General features: G+C 49.3%; 1 protein-coding gene across 6 annotated transcripts in view; it reads right to left on the reverse strand.

The window, feature by feature from the left end:
* Positions 1 to 2869: 2869 nt before the first annotated feature.
* Positions 2870 to 19547, reverse strand: part of Ezh2 (enhancer of zeste 2 polycomb repressive complex 2 subunit) — a 76877-nt gene continuing 60199 nt past the window's right edge. For 2 of the 6 annotated variants that reach the window (XM_005404737.1, XM_013504607.1), the window contains 13 exons: positions 18851 to 19029; positions 13422 to 13513; positions 11809 to 12049; positions 10976 to 11145; positions 10481 to 10575; positions 9455 to 9495; positions 8894 to 9019; positions 8143 to 8321; positions 5996 to 6091; positions 5352 to 5433; positions 4513 to 4593; positions 4269 to 4353; positions 2870 to 3190 (listed from right to left, as the gene is read on the reverse strand). In XM_005404737.1, the coding sequence (XP_005404794.1) occupies positions 3130 to 3190; positions 4269 to 4353; positions 4513 to 4593; positions 5352 to 5433; positions 5996 to 6091; positions 8143 to 8321; positions 8894 to 9019; positions 9455 to 9495; positions 10481 to 10575; positions 10976 to 11145; positions 11809 to 12049; positions 13422 to 13513; positions 18851 to 19029 (1528 nt within the window). In that variant the 3' untranslated portion in view covers positions 2870 to 3129. The remainder of the gene's footprint in view (positions 3191 to 4268; positions 4354 to 4512; positions 4594 to 5351; positions 5434 to 5995; positions 6092 to 8142; positions 8322 to 8893; positions 9020 to 9454; positions 9496 to 10480; positions 10576 to 10975; positions 11146 to 11808; positions 12050 to 13421; positions 13514 to 18850; positions 19030 to 19547) is intronic. The other 4 variants (XM_013504608.1, XM_013504606.1, XM_013504610.1 and 1 more) reach the window with 3 other exon arrangements.

Genomic DNA, 19547 nt, shown 5'->3' on the forward strand with positions numbered 1-19547 from the left:
TTGGTTGTTTTAAGCTTTACTAATTTCCGTATGTAAATAAAGGGTGAAACGGTTGTGCGGTTTTCCATCCCCGGGGTCTTCCTGGAGCCGGAGAGGCTACGCGGAGATCCCCGGCTTCGCCTGCGGCCCGCGCGCTCCTCTGCCTCCCAGCTGGCTGCTGAGATGCAGCTCAGGGACTCGGGGCAGCGCGAGCCTCGGCCCCAGCCCGGCCTGCTGACGCTGAAAGCACTGATGTGTCCGTCCTGCCACCCTGGGCAGGAAAGCGCTGTCCCCTTCGACGGGAGGAAGCAGGCAGTGGGCAAGGGGCCGTGCTGGCACTGTGAGCAGAGGGGCTGGGAGTCTGTAGCGCTCCCTCAGATCCTGGCTTCCTCTGCCTGTGTAGTGTGACTGTCACCCACCAAGGCCAGTGCTCACCTGGGGTTAATGGCCAGAGAGGTCAGAAACAAGGTAGTGCTGATTTTTACATTCCATCAGCAACTTCACGGCTGAACAAATTTCAAGTGGGGTCATCAGAGCTGGGCTTTGCACGCACTCAGACCAGCTGAGGGTGCACTGCGGATCACCAAGTCCGAAGGCCAAGAGCAGGCATGAGCCTAGCGGCCCGCAGTGTGCACTTGGCCACTTCACCACTACCCTGGGGACCAGCAGCCAGGCTCCCTGAACTATAGGGATGGTAAGAGCAGAGCAGCAGGTTCCTGAAATGTAAGTTATTTTCTACACTGTTCCTTAACACCGGCACCTAACTTCCACTGTAAGAAACTTAAGTCTTGGGGCTGGGCATGGAGACACTTGAAGGCCAGCCCGAACTGCATAGTGAAACCCTGTCTCAAAAACAGACCAAGAAAGAAAAACAACTTGGGCTTTACCATACCTGGGAACAGCCCGGTGGACTCCCACCTGCGGGCTGTCACACTCAGTCTGAGCGCCCCTGAAGAACACAGTTGCATCAGCCGGGGAAGGGCAGCTTTGATTGGCAGGTGAAGGTGTGCACTCAGGAATCACGGGCCGAGGACACCAGCCTCCGGGCATCTGCGTTCTGGGCGGCCTCTGGGGGGGCGCCTCTCACCGCCTCTGCCCTTTACTCAGCAGCTGGGTGGCTCCAGTGCCCAGAGGGCCGGGGCTGGAGCCTGTGGCAGAGCAAGACACCGCTCAGACCCGGGGCGGCCCCGATTTGCTTAGAGGCACAGCTCTTACGTGACCTTCCTTCCTTGTCCAACCCGGAGAGACCACCTCACCGCCATCCCGCCCGCCGACCCAGCTCCTGTCCAGTGTGCCAGTGCCCCCCGGGCAGGTAAGCACAGACCTAGATGGAGCCCTCACTGGGCTCGTTGCTCTTTTGTGTTTTGGGGCGTCTGTAATTCAGCTGGCCTCAGACGCGGGGCGATCGATGCTCCTGCATCAGCTTCCCGTGTGCTGGGGTTGCAGGCACGCGCCCCGCCGCCTGCCCAAACTAGGGTTATTTCTAATAGGCGGTGACTGTACACACTCCCACTCATTCCAGGGAAATGCAACGCCGCAGAGGCGCTTTCCTCCTCCCGGGGGCACTCGCCCTTCCGCACTTCACGGGGACACGGTGAGGGCGGGAGACGAAACGGGCCAGTCCCAAGAAGCGAGCGGATGACTCACGCTACTGTTCCTGCCGTACAGGTTACACGAGACCTGGATGGGAAGGGGCCGACCGGCAGCGCCTTCACCTCCCGGAGGGCCCAGCTGCACCGGCGTCCGCCTCTGGTGTGGCTCGCACGCAGCCTGGGATCTGACCGCGGCCTTGCGCCTTGAGGGGATGGCACGTGCTGCTCAGAAAGCCGCACTTTGGGGACGCCGGGGAAGAGGGCACGGGGAAGAGCACCCTTCGGGGGCGTCTGCGAAGTCTGCCCTGCAGCAGGCAGGCACCAGCCTTGCCCAGGACGACGGCCGCAGCTCTGCTGTGTGAGCAGGGGCAGGGCGACACCGAGCCGAGCCTCCCCGGCCCTCCCGCACCGTGAGGCCATCTTGGGACAAGTGACCTGAGCCACTGCGGATGCAGCTGCATGCTCTTGGGCTGAACACCTGCCCGCTCGGCCAAGGGGCGGGACCGGAACCCAGGGCGTAGCACTGCTGTCAGGCCGCAGGGGAACAGCGCGACAGCAGAGCGCTGCTGGGGAGCCGACCCTGGCCTGAGTGGCCGCGCCCTGTGCGTGAGGAGCCCCGGGGAGGGCCGCGAGCTGGCAAGCCAGAGGGGCTGCGTAAACCGAAACTTGAGCCCGCTGTTAGAGGCAGCGGGGCCCGGCCGGGTTTCTAGCTGGTATGTGGGTACCCGCAGCGGCGGCCTTGTGTACCTGGCGTGCTGGGGTCCCCCCCCTGCTCTGAGACTCTGTGGGCGTTGTCATGGGTGCGGTGCGGGCAGCCCATCTCCGGGGGCCTTGGACAGGGAGAGTGGACAGGGCTCGCTAGTCTTGGGTCACAGCGTGGCCACCAGGCCCAAGCCACAGGGCCGTGTGAGAGCCCGTCCTCAAGAAGACACTCCCCTAGCTGGGCGCTCCTCCGGAAACCGCCGCCGCCTCCTAACCGCTGTGTGGCCTACCGGAGTCAGGGCAGGGTGCTGGGAAGAGCTTGGCGCCTGCCACCCTGCCTATGGCAAGCAGCCTGGTGTCCGTCCGCAGGCCGCCGCAAGTCACACGGTGTCCTACGGACTCACCGCGGTGTTGGCATCAAGGTGGCGACAGTGAGGCGGAGTCCGTGCTGTCACGTACGAGCGTCGGCCCACGACTGCCCGGTAATGGCTGCAGGCGCTGCACTGAGCTGAATCGTGATTTGCAGAGAAGCAGCACAACACCCAGCTGACTCTGACAGCGTCCCCACTAGCAGGGCCCTTAGCTGACTCAGTAAGCACAAGTTCAAGTACACTTTATTCAAAGTTGGAAAATGTACCATACTGCATTATTGCAAAGATTCACTGGTACAAAACACTTTGCAGCTGGTGAGAAGGCAATAAAAAGTTGATTTTTAAACTCGTTACTATAAATTATTGTTACAGTACTTCGCAAATTCAGAACTTCAAACTGCATTTTCTTTTCTACGTTGCCCACAGTACTCGAGGTTCCTGAAGCTAAGGCAGCTGTTCGGAGGAAGGGGAGGAGGAGGTAGCAGTCAGGGGATTTCCATCTCCCGCTCGATGCCCACGTACTTCAGGGCGTCGGCCTGGCTGTATCTGAAAGGACAGGAGAAAGGCGTGAGCCCGCGTCACACAGCGGAGCACGCCCGCGGGGCCCGACAAGCCGCACCCAGCGCTCGTCTGGTTGCTGTCAGCTGGCGAAGGCGCTGTCTGTGCCACGTCAGCAAACTGCCCACAGCGCAGCTGCCACAGAGAAAGGCGCTGAGCGCAGCACCCGCTGAGGGCTGCGGGAACCCCAGCTGGGAAGGAGCGGAGGGCCCCGCTCGCTGTCACCCAGTCCTAGCCATCCACAGTGGCTGCCAGTAAAACCGAGCCTGCAACAACTTTTCCCAGAGTGCGGAAGCTGTTCTGAGGCTCACAAGTTCAAGCCCCACCGGGGGAATGCGGCAATTTAGCAAGACGCTGTCTCAACACTAAAACAAAAAACTTCGGATGGGGTATACACTTAGCCACAGGAATTGTTGGAAAACCTCACCTGGGCACGTTTAAACAGACACCCACATACCGTGAGTCCCCGACGTATGCACAAGTTCTGTCTGAGAACTGCTTTAAGTCAGGTTTGTTCATAAGCTGACCCGTGAGAGCTGGCAAGTGGAACGCTGGCGAGTTGGGGACTAGTCTGTCACATTTACCCCACAGAGCCTGGTGCCTATCCGCGTAACTACCATCACTGGCCTCGTCCCCAGCACTGCGGTGACCTCCTGTCTCGGTGCCCAGCTCTGAACACGCGGAACAATGACGTGTGAGGCTGAGGCCCCGCTCGGTGCAGAGCAGCGCCCAGCACGTTCAAGGCCCTGAGCCCGATCCCTAGTACCGTGAACAAAGACACTGGTGTAAGTCCCTCAGTGAAGATGACCCAGGGTCGCTGACAGTGACAGAGGGTTCAGGATAGGACCGTGCCTCAGTGTACTGCAACTGTGCTGGTCAGCCATTGTCCGAGTCCCCTGCCACTCAGCAGCACAAGAAACGGGCTTTCATTATCTCCCCAAAACAAGCAGCACTTGTGTACCTGGAGAGCACAGCAGCTACACTGCCAGGGTGGAAGCGGCCCCACAGCAGAGCTGACCACACGGCTCACAGCCCCAGGACGGCCCTGGAGACGCACTGTACCAACCTGTAATCGAAGAACAGCTCCTCACCGGTCTGGATGGCTCTCTTCGCAAAGATGCCGATCCTGTGGTCGCCGTTCACCATCATGACTGCAGGGGACATGGGCAGCACTAGCCAGCAGCCCACCACGCAGGCCCAGCGCCCAGCCCGTCCCCACGGCAGCGACCCCACCCCGCACGCGGGTCTGCTCTCACTGGGCGCAGAGGATTTTTGCTGCCAAGCTGTGGTTCCGACTCCTCAATACCCACCTTTTGCATAGCAGTTCGGATTTACTGAGTGATTCGCAAAACGAATTTTGTTACCCTTACGGGTTGCATCCACCACAAAATCTAAAGAGGAAAACAAGCACAGTCCAGTGGGTGACTTAGCACAAATACACCTAGTTCAGGGTTTGACTTCACAGCAAACCAGGCAGTCAGCTTCGCTCAGTACAAAATGCCACTTGGAAGAAAACACTGCTGTTCTAGGTGAAAATTATTCCTTGCTAATTTAAGATCACTGCTTGTCTCAAATGCTATTAATTTATCAGTATAAATATACACTGCTAAGCAAAATACAGCCAAAAGGAATGATTCCTCCGAACATCAAAAACAGGCACTCCCACTGGGCGTAGTGGCGCACACTTGTGCTCCCCGCGCTCGGGAGGAGGAAGCGGAGCCTTCAAGGCCAGCCTGAACTGAATAGTGAACCTGTCTCAGGAACAAAAAAAAAACCAAAAAGGCATTTTCACATTTTTATGGAACAAGCACACACCTCCATGTGGGCCCTGCACTGCCAAGTCAGCCCCTGGGATGGGGCTGCAAGAAACACGGCCTTCTCTCCTAGGCTGGACGCACATGGGGTGAGGCTGCAAGGGGTTTCCGAGTCAGTGCCCCTCTCCGGGCAGGTAAGAGGTGCAGGCTGGAGAAGGGGTGCTGCCTTACTCAACCCCGAGTTTATAGGGACACAAAGAATGTCCCCACACAGCAAGAACCCAGGACAGCCTGTCAGCCGTGGCTGGCATCCCCACCCCGAGCCTGTGCCGCCTCCAAATCCTCCACCAGCTGAAGGCTCCCCAGCCACACTGCCTTCCAGCTCAGAAACATACCGTTGTTCAAGTTGAACAGAAAGCTGCACATGTATTTATCATACACCTTGCCTCTTCTGTCTGCTTCATCTTGAGAAATAATCTACAAAGCAAGCACAGGAAGAAATTGTGCTGGAGTGGTCATCAAGTCGGGCCTTCAGGAGCATCTGGGACCCCTGTCACCGCAGCCCATGGCTCTTCTCCACAGTCTGCGCGCAGGCGGAACGACTGCTGAAGCACTCCAAATCAGCTAGTTCCACACCTCAGGTACTTCTGCTTGGAGGAGGTCCTCTGGGTGATGACAGGATTCAGACATCAAACTAGCTTCAGAGTCCACTGAAGCTTGCCCTACGGTGCTCACCCTGACTTAACCAGTTGCTAACAGCACTGTCGTGTCTGCTTCGCTGTCCCTGGGCTGTAGACCACGGACAGGCCACACAGCCAAGCCCTACTCCTCCTGTCTCCAGGTGGTAAATGTGGCCAGAGCTGAAGCAGTTCAGGCACTCACCAAACCAAACCCACAAACGTGAGCAGGTCCGAGCCGAAAGCCACTTCGAATTACTTCACTTCGAATCTAATGCAACAGACTTCTCCGTGAAATCAACCCCAAACGGAGCAGTGCTACCAAGAGCACCACACGAGCACGGCCGAATAGCACGCCTCACCTCTCCGCAGTATTCCGAGATGAACTCATTTTTCTGTACAGGATCTTTGATAAAAATCCCCCAGCCTGCTACATCCGATGGTGCCAACAATAAATGCTAGAGAATAAAAGCAAATCGCACAATCAAAAAAAGGACAACGAAGACAGAAAACCCACGTTATCGTTGTAAACCTCAGCCCTGTCCTAGAGTAGCAACTCCGCGCCCTGAGCAGTGTGAACCAACTGCCAAACGCAGCTGGCAGACCGAGAAAAGAACGTCTTCGAACAGTACAGAGGCCGCTGCTGCTCAGATTCACCGGAGAGGCTGCCGCAGCGCGAGGACCCCGACTCCTCCCCACACTCCCCTGGGCTCCCCAGCCGCCTCCGCGTACTGGCGCACATCTGTGGGACGCGCTTGCTCCTTGCTGCTGTTCAGTCCTGCAGAGGCCCCACCATTTCTTTTGGATGTGTTCTCCCCTAGCGCTTCCGCAAGCCAGTATGCAAAGCTGCTGGCAGGCGGTATCCTCACTGCATCAGTCCTGTGTTCTACTTCGTTTAAAATAGGGTCTCAAGGCAGCCTCAAACTCCTACACCCGCCTGCCTCAGCCTTCACCACATTCTACTTTGAAAATAAAATGCCAAGATGACCCTCGGTGTCGATCCAGCCCAGGATTCATTCCCAAACACTAACTTCATCATGGCTCCTTATGCCTTCTACTCCCATCTTCCTGTGAGGCTGGGTATGGCGGCATACGCTCATGATCCCAGTGTTCAGGAGGCTAAGGCAAAGGATTCCACACTCAAATCCCATCTGGGCATCTTAGCAAGACCCTGGCTCCAAGAAGCGGGGAGGAGCGGGGTGTACAGCTCACCGGTACCTTGCCCTGGGTCAGTCCCCCCACACGCCTCTGATCACCGGGCATCTGGTCCACCCGCCTGGTCCAGCCTGCCTTCGATGGGGAAATGTCCCAAGTGAAAGAAACTCAGGTGGTAAACAGTATCTACATGAAATCCTGTCTGCTGAGGGTTATGTCAACGGAGTGTATATACCGGCACACACAAGCAGTACCACCCACATTCTGAGCAGGCTGAGGGGAGCCCTTCTAGTTCCAAACACAGGGTGAGGGGAGGACTGTGGAGTTTTGGGGCTGAGCATATGCACTGTGGAAACAGCCAGCATCATCGTAACCCAGACTAAGAAGAGAAAGACCCGTAAGCCGATCCGGGGGCATCCCTCCTGAGCAGAGACCCTGGCTCAAAGGCATAGAAGCTGGATGTTCTGCCTGGGTGAGACCTCTGGCAGTGGGGGGAACTTGATCACACCTTGAAGTGTCCCCCACCCCAGCCAGGCTGGACCACCCAGGTCTCACTTCCTCCTCCTGCACGGCCATGTCTTGTAACTTTAGGTTTCCTTATCCAAAACATGGACTGGCCTTCACTCCTAACTCCTGGGGTTATGAGGATTAATGGATTAATACACAGAGCATTAGAACAGGGCCTGCTGTATACGAAACACTAAGAAATGCCAGCTGTTATGACTAAAAGCCAGGTAGCGTTAAGGGAGGACCTATCATCTACACTAAAAAAGATACTAAATTTCTTCAGTCCTAACTGCTACTGAAAGTTTTGCTAATTCCTGACGTCTACATTTAAAACCACTCACATGCAGTTCCCATGCTTCAAATACTAATTCCCGGCTGAGCTGTTTAACTTGCCATGGGAAATTTCATCTTTACTATATATAGGAAAGGACCTAAAATTACTGTTGAATGAGGCTGAGTCTCTACATGCTGATAGAAACCGCACTGACTTGCATTAGGGAGCTCTGTGAGCTAAATTCTCTGACCAATGTGCTTTTTGTTTTAGTTTTTTGAGACCAGGTGTCCCTAAGTTGCCCAGACTGGCCTCAGCCTCCCATGCAGTCGGGATTAGAGTATGCCACAGTGCCTGGCTCAAATCACAGCTCAGCAAAGAAAAATGTTTATTCCAAATCTGGTTCCACTAACAGCAGCTCCTCTTACCTCCTCCCCAAGAGCAACTCCCCATTCTCTCCCATCAGCTGCACCATTTCGAGGCTCACGTTTGCCTCTGCCGCCCAGCTAACTGGTCTCCAGCTATCCAGACATGAAACGGCCAGCAAACCCTCTTCCCGGTGGGACTGCTGCTCACCTTTTTGGAGCCCCGCTGGATGCTACAGTTCTTGCAGGACACGTTTTTGCTGTCCCAGTGGTCCGCAGCTCCACACGTCAGGCAGAGGTCCGGGTCGCACTCGCGGACAGCTAGGTAGCATGGGCACTGCTTGGTGTTGCACTGTGCTTTGCAGCGGCATCCAGGAAAGCGGTTCTGACCTTCAGAGACATGGTCACTGTCACTACCCTGTCAGTCACTGTCACACACAACTCGCATAAAGGGCTGCAGCAACTGCTGTGCAGCGCACCTGACTGACACGCGCACACCCTCCATCCCAGAGGACACGGGGAAATGAAGGGCAGCGAGGCTCCGCGCCGCGCCGCGCTCTTGCCTTCCGCTGCCAGATGGCATCCGGGACTTAGAAGACAGGTGTGAAGGGACGACGTGGACCAAACATCGTCCATCCACGGCCTACACGTCTACAGTCGGCTACAGTCCCTCGCACTCTCTGCCACCTCATCTCATTTAAACGCTGCTCATTTAAGTAAAACAACTGAAAAAATCAAATCCTTTAATACGGAGTCTGCCTAAGGGGGGCATACATAATCATGCGGGAGGGCAACTGGACATGGGCACAGTGCGGCCGTGGGCTCGATGAATCCTTGCAGAACGAACACATTTCCTAGAGTAAGCAAAGGGAGCTCTTGTGTCTGCGTCTGGGGTGAAACCATCATTTTTCCACAGACCTATTTGGCTCTCACACAACTGCACGGAAGCAACAAATACTTACACTCTGAACTACATTGACAAAACTTTTCACAAAAATTTTGTGCTATCACACAAGGGCACGAACTGTCACAAGGCTGCCGTGGGTGGTCACAGGGTTGGTAGTTGTAAACATGGTTAGAGGAGCCATCTGAGTAAAGATAACAGCACACAGGCAATGAGCGCAGGGAGAGGGGAGCGGTCATCGCAGCAAACACGACGGTGCCCTCCCCGCCCCCTCCGAGCGCCTCCCCGTGCCTCCATCTCCACGCAGCCCTACGTGCACAACGAGGGCACGCACCGCCCCCCGCCCCCGACTGCGAGGGAACTCGGCCTCCACGCTCAGTCCCGCTTCCAAAGCCTCCTTCCTCTACTGCCTCTCACGGTCTCGCTCCACCCTGTCAGCTTCCACTTTCCAAAAGCACACTGACTAGAGGTTCATCAACACACATCTTCCATTAAAACTGGTTTGATGTACAGAAGTCAACTAAAGAATAACCCGAACTCCAGTCCAGTTACTGTTCTAAAATAAATGAGAACAAAGACATTTTGAAGCTAATAATGAAGTTGAATGGAAGATGCTAACCCTTTTTCAGTTGTATCTTTCTGCAGTGTGCAGCCCACAACCTGCAAAAACACAGAGAAAATAAAGTACAAACTTCTGTGTGAAGTTGGGGGTACAGTCACAACCAACAGCGGCTTAGCTGGCTTATCTGCGCCACGAACTGAGCAGTGCTGCGGAGCCCGGTGCCTCACGCTACGGGGCTCGCTCTCACCACGGGCCTCGGACCTGACCGCTCGCCGGCCGGGGTGGCTTCCAGGGGCCCCAGGCCTCCTGCGGCAGCAGGCGCACCTGCATGGAGCAGGCACCTTCTCTAACCATCTAACTGAACTGCATGGTCAGAAATAATTCAACCAAAACTTCAGACATACCAAGGAAAACTGTTCTAAGTACTTATCAAAGACACTGACGAAGTGTAATGTGAGCCTATATATTTCTGAAGCATAATCAAACTGTTCCCCTCACCCACACATCGGCTTCTTGTTTTAAAAAAGAAGGCTGGGGCAAGGGGAGTCCCTCATGATTTTCCTGGCCCTCCATTTAGAAATCCAATTGGCCTACTATGCTCGTCCCCATACCGCAAGCCTCGTGAAAGGTCACGCGCAGGCTTGGAGGAGGACTGCTCTCAGGGACACATACTCTGAGTGCGTAGCACACACCTAGGGAACTCGGGCTCTGAGAATAAAGGACACTGCTCAGACAGATCCAGAGCTCTCGGCAGGATCATCTTAGCTTCTCACAATAAACAGCTAATTTTTAGAGCAGTCACAGAGTCTTTACTGCAAATGCTACTAAATATGTACTTTTCTTGACCAAAATGCAGCATGATAACAGTAGTTTCTATGATTCATAATGCCACATTTACTGAAGCTGTTGTATTTCTACTGAGAAATACCAGCAACTGCCAGAAGAAACACGATGCCACAGCCCTACCTGTGTGGCCACTCAGCTTAAATAAGGGCTATTCTGAAAGGCCGAGGAGCAGCAGCGGACCTGCCCCGGAGAAAAGCCGCCATAGTGCTTCTGTGCACAGCTCCACTGCTTGCTTACCTGTGTTTCCTCTTTTTCTTTCTTGGAGGAGTGTCCACGTCCTCGGCAGGAGCAGGTGCTATGATGCTGGACTCTTTGACTCTAAACTCATACACCTGCCAAAAGGCAGAGGCAGAGGTGGCATCACAAGGACAGTCTGACTTCAAGGAGCCACCCCATGCTCGACACACCAAGCCAGTGTCTCCGTCCCCTTGACACTGTGGGTGCTGGGGTGCAGTAGAAATCACTGCCCACACTTATGTTCTGGTCAACAGCATTGATACCGAGCTCACTAGCTTTCCAAATCTACTATCCCCAATTTGACTATCTGAACTGAGCGACTTCTGCACCACAACTTAAGAATAATTTCTATTCAGTTCGGGAGGGAGGTGGGGATAATTCTTTTCAGAAGAACAGAAGCCTAATAATAACCAGGACTTTTCTTATGTTTGGACAGTAAGGACATATTATCTGCATATCTGACGCTGTTACAATATTCTTACCAGATATGCTCACCTGTCTGCACGTTTTGGTCCCAATCAACCTGGCAATAGCACAAAAATTATCGTAGTAAGTGCCGATGAGGACCCTAAACATCGAGGCTTCGGCACCGCTCCACTCCACATTCTCAGGAGGTTCAATATTTGGCTTCATCTTTATTGGGGTTTGACACCGAGAATTTGCTTCTACAAAACCAAATGTAAGCACTGGTTTATTACAAAATAAAATTCAGGGTGTGTTCAGGGAAAAAGGGGCCGGCTGGGTAGCTCAGTGGCACAAGTGCCTGCCTGGCAAGCAAAAAGTCCTGAGTTCCATTCCCGGTACCAAAAAAAGGAAGAAAAGGAAGAAAAAAGCATGTTAATCATGTTTTAGGTTAAAACTAAGGCTAAACACAATACCAATAAGACACCCCCCCCCGCAAATTATGAAGTTATGCATTCTTTAACCCAATCATCTAAAATGAACACAGACAGGGTCAGGCTATTACTATTCCTGGTGAAATTCATAGTAAAAGGGCAACCAAGTCCAACCAGTTTCCCAGCTCACCCACAGTTCTCCTATTCTCCCTAACCAAAGCTACGCAGAGGACGTCAAGAATATTAAAGCACACAGTGTGAACTTCACAATGCCCTGCCTGAGAAAAACGAAAGGGGAAAGAGAAGCACTAAGAGTGAGAATGAACGGGACCCACGGCCTCTCAGCACCGCACACACGTGAAGTAACGATTCAGACTGTTTACTGTACGGAGAAGTAACACTCGGGGAAAAACCGCCGATGCATCCCACACCCGATCCTCAAAATGAAAACTTTCGAGACAACAGCGAAGCCCAGGCCGAGGTGCGCCTTACCAGAGGAGCTAGAAGTCTCGTCCTTTTTCTCCTCCTCTTCCTTATCGTTGTTCTCCCCGCCAGTTTCAGTCCCGGCTTCTCTGTCGCTGTCGGTGTCCTTGGACTCCAGCACGTTGATGGTGGGGGTGCTGGGCCTGCTACTGTTGTTGGGGAGTCGGCCTCGCCTGCGGCCCCCAGGGCGCTTGGGCGGGGTCTTTATCCGCTCTGCAGTGAGGGCAGCAGCAAACTCCTTCGCTCCCTCCTATGAAATGAAAAACAAGACATCAGGGTAACGTTCTAAAACTCACTGTGGTGGGAGAAAAAAAGACACTGCATTTCTAAAAATACTTCTCACCCGCTTTTGATTGTTTGAAAATTTCAGAATAAATACGGGTTCAGTGTATCACAAGAGTAACACAAGATTAGGCAAGACAGTTCTATATGGTCCATTTGTGAAGTTAACTGGCTATAATTATGTAGTAAACCACATGTAATATAGTTCTCTCTCTACACACACATACACACTCACTCACTGTCTATTTAAAAGTGAATCTTTATAAGAAGAACCATACTAATGTGCATTGTCAGACTTCCTATTTCAAGGTTAAAGATAATGCATATTTCTTTACAGTAATGCTTAAAGTATGGAAGAACACAAAACATACAAACATGCATAGCTTCATCACTTCCTGTCCTACTATTAAAATATCAAGTAACTTTTTCCTGTGAAGGATGCATAACCACAGGAAGATACGAAAGGAACTTCAGGAACGAGCCTAAGGGTTACATTCGCATTCTGGACAATAATCCAGTCTCAGAAAATACAAAACAACGTTGAGAGAGCATGGTGTATAGAGAGACCATAGAAACATTTTAGATGAGCCAAATAAATTTCTGCCTTGTTAAAGCATATTATAAAATAGTGCTCGAGAATTCCATTTTTTAGTGGAAATAGAAGGGAGAAGTTTGAGAGCAGCCAACAGTCTTATACTTCATTCTATAAAAACCAAATTGCTTAAAAATAGGATACCTTCTGCAGGTGCCATTCAATGAATCTTCTGTCCAAAATCCAACAGGCAATATATACCCATTTAGTTCCTAGGTAGGAGTGGCTTGGTTCAAAGAGGGGAAATGGTAAAAATAAGATAGTACCCGTAAAAACAACTTTTCTACCTCATTATTTTCCTAAGCCCTTACCTTTTCTCCATCACTTTAAAGAAATCTGTGAGATCTCTACGGTATAGCTCAAACTACAGAGGTGTGTCTAATACTCCCTTCAGGAACCAGCTACGAGGAAAGCTTAAGAACTACAACCACATACAATTACTGCTGTCTATGTGGGCAAGCTGTGCTTCACACTCCCATAAACTCTGTGGAAAGGATAGGAGTCCTTGATCCTAAAGACCTTGAAACGCTGCTGCAGAGATAACACAGATAAAAAATACTACAAGATCAGTGAAGGGCTAAACTGTGCCGTATGTGAGCTACGGAAGAAACGTGGGCGTGAAAGCTGCCTGGTATCTGGCCAGTAGAGGCATGGGTACAGACAACGTTAACGCTGGCTTCGTCACCTCCAAAGTTCACCATTAAGGCTCCTCCAGACCCCTCCACAATAATAAAGCACTAGGTCTCACCAGGTGCTGGTAACACTGTGGTCCACAAGGCTTATTGTCCAGAGCTGTTTCTGTGTTTTTCCGCTTGTATGTATTGGGTGTTGCATGAAAGGCTGCAAAAGAAACACAAATTATCTGAATCTAACTATAAAAAAGAAGCTTTCTTTACTTCCACAGCTGCACTGGAAAAGTCGATTAATAGATTATAATCTTGCTAATAGGCAGTTTATGGTACTTTACACAACTTTCACCCAAGCGCTCACTAAAATATCACAAGGTATTTGCCATGTCTCCAACCCCTACGCAAGGAAGCAACACAGTATGCTCTGGAATACTGACTTTCCCTGCACAAATACGACTGTACCTAAACTATAATTACAAACATTTACTTAAATTGACCCAAATCCTCCACATAAGTAGTAGATATTCTAACATGAGATGTGATTTCCATTTTTATCAAGAAAATTCTGGCATCTACAGTTTCTTGATTTCTAAAGGTCAGCAATCAGTCCCACTGGTGAGCAGAATGAGACACCACTTCCTAAACTCACTGTTGAAGATAAAAAGGCCAGATCCGGATTACCAACAGTCCTCCTGAATTATATGCAACTCAAGAACCCAGAGAGGGCCAGAGCCTTCCTACAAGGAAGTAAAACGGTCGGATAAAGGGTTTTAGAAGGATGAAAGTGCCTGAAACTTAAGTTCCTAACTAGGGCAGTCAGACAGCCGATGACGGTCACAGGCGCACGGACGCGGCATGAGCATTGCACGGGGCAAACTTTGGCAATGCTGACCGAGTGCTGCCTCTCGTACCAAGGCAAACGCCTGACACAGCCGACTGGAATTACACAAGCTGAAAAGTAATTTGGGTTTAAAACAAGTGACATGTTCACACATCAAAGCATTTTTAAAATATTTATAGAAAGACAAGGTTAAGTTTCATAAAATGGGTATATAAAGGCAGATTGGTGAGGGAAGGAAGAAAAAAGACGAAACAATCTCTTTACGTGCTTATTTTTCTAGTGCTGGGGAACAAACCCAGGGCTTCGTGCACAGCAGGTAGCACTCCACCCCTCAACTACATCCCCAGCCCCAAAGTTAGGTTTTGAGAGTAGAAATTTAAGGCTGCTTCAAGCACACGAGTGCGTTTCTTCCAGAAAAACCACACTGTCTGTCTGATATCGCACTGGACTACATTCTGACCAGCTGAGCTTAAAACACAAAGCCTGAGGAGAGGGAGGTTACAGTCCTCTCACCGGCAAGGAACAACTCCAGCCTAAGATAAGAGACAAGCCCTTCACTAGCAAGAGCCAGGCACAAAGAGTGGGTAAAGGTCTGTGTTACCAGATGTGCTGCTCGTTCAACAGAGCGGCCCTGCCCTGCTGCCAGGAGTTCACAGGCACAGACGTGCATATGATCTCCACCTCGGAAGAGCCAAGGAGCCACAGCTGGCCCTGAGCTACAAGATGCCTCCATGAGAACCAGAGAACAGCGCTATGAGCCACACCATGCCGCCTAAAACAAGAAGAAGCCAAGTTGAAAAGGAAAAACCATGATAATCATCAAGAGATGTTTTGAAGAATTAGAAGGTGTCACTTTTAATTTCATATTTCAGTTAGCTAACACTAGAAAGAGAATTATCCTTATGACTAGATTTCCCTCAGAATTTGAAACTAATTCTCCAGGAAAACTACCTGTACAAAGAATTCCCTCTTCTAGAAATGTCAACTGCCTTAGATTTCCAGGAGATCAAACATAATTCTTCCAAACAGGCATCTCAGCATTCAAAATAACGTATCAGAATATACTTCAAACTAAATATAGGAAATTATATCTTTTCCAATTACAGGTGGGGATGTAGCTCAGGGATAGAGCACTTGCCTACTCTGCACAAAGTCCTGGATTCAATCCCAGAACCAGAGGGAAAACATGGCCGATCAGAAAAATCATGAGAAATTAAGGCAAGACTTCTTAAGTAGTACAAAAGAAGAGAACATGGACACTCAGGGTATTTTCATGCTAAATGCAACCTATAAAATCTTGGTAAGAACTACATCAAATTTTCAAGCAAAGGTTAAAATAGTACACAATTCCAGTTACACCAAATATGAAATCAAATTGGCAGCTCTAGAGAATGGCTGAAGTAGCCCCTTAGAACCTTGCAAACTTTCACCAAATTGTTACCTCGATACAGACCTGTGGGAGCAGAGGACTACAGGCCTAGAACAAGCTGGCAATCACCTATTTCCAGTGGTGACTTTAAACTCAGGAGGGAGGAACGAAGACTAATTTGCCTGCGTGTGCCTCACTTAGCACTCCTGTCACTACGCAAAGGGAGTAACCCACACCACTCCCATGTGCCTTTGTGATCACTATCACTGGCATCTACCCTCTCTGACACACTTCCTCAAGTGTGATACATAAATGATCTCAGATCAGTACAAAATGTCAGTTAAAGTACTGGTCACATCCACTCCAACAGAACTTGGTATTACCAATAAATTTTCATTGAGAAACTATAATATATCAATTCTTTTGTGTATAGACTTTTATAAAAAGAAGAATTTCACAAAATAATCCATGTCAATATCAGAGCACATGGACTGGCGATGTGGCGCACTGGTGTTCTTGCCTTGTATGCACAGGGCCCTGGTTCCATCCCCAGCACCAGACATCATCAGAACACAGGAAGATAGTGAGAGCAGCTGACCATAAATAATCCCACACTTGAAGTACACAGAGCCTGTCACAAGGCTTGGACATTACCAATTATTAACTCTATAATTAGTAGTATATCATTAACTGGCCCCATTGTACACAAGAGGAACACAGAGGTGTGAGGGCAGTTAAGAGCAGGTAAGTACACTGCTAACACAAACTCAAGCACTCCTGAACTAGTAACCATTATATACTTCAAAGTGTTAACCGTGTCAACCACGATCACAAACTCTAGAATAACTTCTCTGAAATTCTAGGCATCTGGGACAGTAAAACTTCTACAACTGCCATTAATACACATTCCAGAAAGAATATTAAAAATAGATTTTTATGTAATAGCAAAAAGGACAGCCTGCCAGGTGCGGTGAGGCTGGAGGATGACGGCCAGCCTGGGCAGCGCAGTGAGTTCCTGTCTCAAAAAGGGCGGGGTGTCACTCAGCGCAGCGCCCCTGCCTGGTGTGCACAAGGGCCTGCATTCAGATTCCAGCACTGCAGAGGAAAAAAAGAGACAACTAACTTTTTAAAAAACGGTTTTAACTTTGCCTGTGGAACTGACACAGACACCAGGGGAGGGACAGAAGACAAACTCCCTAAGCCCTTAACCTGCTACTTACTAAAAAACACGGCTTGTGTTTGCTTCTGAGGCAGTCAGAGCCTTAAAAGTGCTTTTTGCTCAACAGCAGTGACTTCTCTTGGACCTGCAGGTGCTCAATAGGTGACTGAAAGCAGAACAGAACTTAACTGTGTTTGGTCAAAGTTTTAGCAGTCTGTAGGGTGGTGAAATCCCTACCCAACGTGCGGAGGCTGGATCGCAAGGAGACTGACTCAGCTGTCAGGAAAGGGAAAGCCGCTCGCTCGCTCGCAGGGAAGCGGAAGCTGCTTGTACTCAAGTGCAGGGAATCTCTGCTTTTCTCTGTCCCACCCTCGCCAGTTAACTAATGAGATAATCAGCAAGTCCAGAATCCATCAAAATTATTTGTCTCTGAATAGCGCAAGAAAAGCACCCTTGGAATGAAGTTTAAAGGTACTACCCCACTTCTGTGCTTCTTCTACACACAAAAAAGGTATGTTGAATGCTACATCTGGAGGCAACAAACTGGAAGGACGCTTTCTGTGAATCCAAAATACAGCACTTAACGATTTTGCTCTAGCAACGTGGGAATGCAATTTGTAAATCTTTTGGGCAGTAATGAGGATGAATCTCAGAGGCACTCTACATCGCCAGCACTTTTTTTTATTTTGAGACAGTCTCACGGAGTGCCCAGGCTGGCCTTGTACTTACAATCCTCCTGCCTCAGTCTCCCAAGTACCCAGATAACAGTCACGTGCCACTATACCTGGTTATAATATTTTTATGGAAATTTGCCATATTTAACAAAATATGGTGTGCAAAAGGAAATAAAGTACAATATAGCTACTTCACTCTTTTATTTTTGATTCAAACTTACAACCTCGCACTTGCCCAGCAGGTACTGTGCCACTGAGCTATATTCCTGGCCCCCAATGCTGCTAGTTCAAAGGCTGTATGAAAATAATAAGGCCAGGCCCAAATAAGATACTTGCTAACTGTCCAACGGCTACAACAAATGAACCTATAGATTATTAAAACTGCCAAGTTGCTAAACTAAATAAGGAACGTGGTCAACAACAGCAGAGAGGGACACAGTAATCCTAAAATTCTACCTCAAGTTTTTCTAATTTAAGATACCTAAACCACTAGAATGTCTGTCTGTCTGTCTGTCTGTCTCTCTCTCTCTCTCTCTCTCTCTCTCTCACACACACACACACACACACACACTCTTAACATTTCCAGACCAAATAGCCAACAAACTACGAATGGCAACAAATACAAGTACATAGAGCAAACACTGAGAAGCGAGACAGAAATAGCTGAGTGGGAAAGTTTATTTGTATTAAGGACTTTGGATAAGGAGGGAGAAATCTGTAATAGGTTGCGAGAGGGGACACTCAAAAAGGCACAGCAACGTGGGCCCACAAAACAATGTGGGGAGAACAAGGCTACAAGGTCAAATGGCCCAGAGGTACAACAATGCAAAAGATAGGCACACTAAACTACAATACAGAAAAGGTTAAACTGTATCAAATAAACACCAGGAAAATTGGAGGTATGAAATACATTTTCAAAATACATGTCTCAAAAGCAGTTGATACTTATCCACACTACGCTTAAGTAAGTTCCAATTACCTGAAAATTTTACTAAGAAACTTTTTTTTCTATACATGTCATGGAGAAAATTAATACTGCATGTATCATACTTTAGATCCATTCAGAATATTTTGTTTTGTTTGAATTCAAGTGCATGTATTTATAAGACAACTTACACAGAGGGCCAGATATATAACAGAAAAAGGTTTAACAACAGAGAAGAATGTTTATATAAACATCTTTTAAGCCAATTTCTAACGCAAAAATAATGCATCAATATCCGCAGCCTTGCTGTGAGCTCTGAGCTAGTTCACAGTGACAGTTTCATGATGAAACAACTGCTCAGTTTGGCCTTTGTGCTGGAAACAGTGCTCCAGATTAAATGCATGCAGGCTTCGTAGCAATCCCCAAGCAACAAAGTAAAAATAACAATATTAGGATCCTAGCTTTTGTCCCAATCTTAACTGCAAGATTAAATGGTAAATTCTACTTGCAACAAATGACAACACTTTCTAAAATGCGTTAAGCCATAATTCCACAACAAAGATAGAAAATGAAAACGTACAATAATTGCACTTACGATGTAGGAAGCAGTCATATTTAAAACATCGCCGACAGAAAAGTGTATGAAATGAATGTAAACTCTGCTCCCTCTGCACAGACTTAGCGTTTGGTCCATCTATGTTGGGGGTACATTCGGGAGGAAGTGCACCTGGGAGCTGCTGCTCGGTGAGTTCTTTGTATCTGACATCAACCAAGAAAAGTGTAAGTAAGCCTGAAACCAAAGGGTTTTTGTTTTTTAAATGAAGTATCTAAAAGTTTTCCATGTTAATGTTTTATTTATCTTGCTTACAACACAAAAATATCTAACTTACAACAATCTTTAAAGAGTTAATTAAGTGCTATGCATGGTGTATCAAAATCAAATTCATTGATATGAAAAGATATGATTAGGGCTGGGAGTACAGCTCAGTGGCACAGTACCTGCCTGACAAGTGCAAGGTCCTGAGTTCAATTTCCAGCAAAAAAAATTAAAAAATAAAAAAAAAAAAGAAAAGATATGATTATATTAATTTTGACTCAACACCAACTGTACTGAAATTGCAACCAGGACCCAGAGACGTTTTCCTGTAATGTACAACTATAAATTTTGTGCGTGCGTACATATGTGTGTGTGATATATGCATGTATTTCTCTCCGATAAATGCCTTGCGCTGCGGAGCACTGCTCATACATGCGCACTGTCTGAAGTATCCTGTCAC

The sequence above is a fragment of the Chinchilla lanigera genome, unplaced genomic scaffold, assembly GCF_000276665.1.
Source record: "Chinchilla lanigera isolate Chin_1 unplaced genomic scaffold, ChiLan1.0 scaffold00090, whole genome shotgun sequence".
In the NCBI taxonomy this organism is placed as follows: domain Eukaryota; kingdom Metazoa; phylum Chordata; class Mammalia; order Rodentia; family Chinchillidae; genus Chinchilla; species Chinchilla lanigera.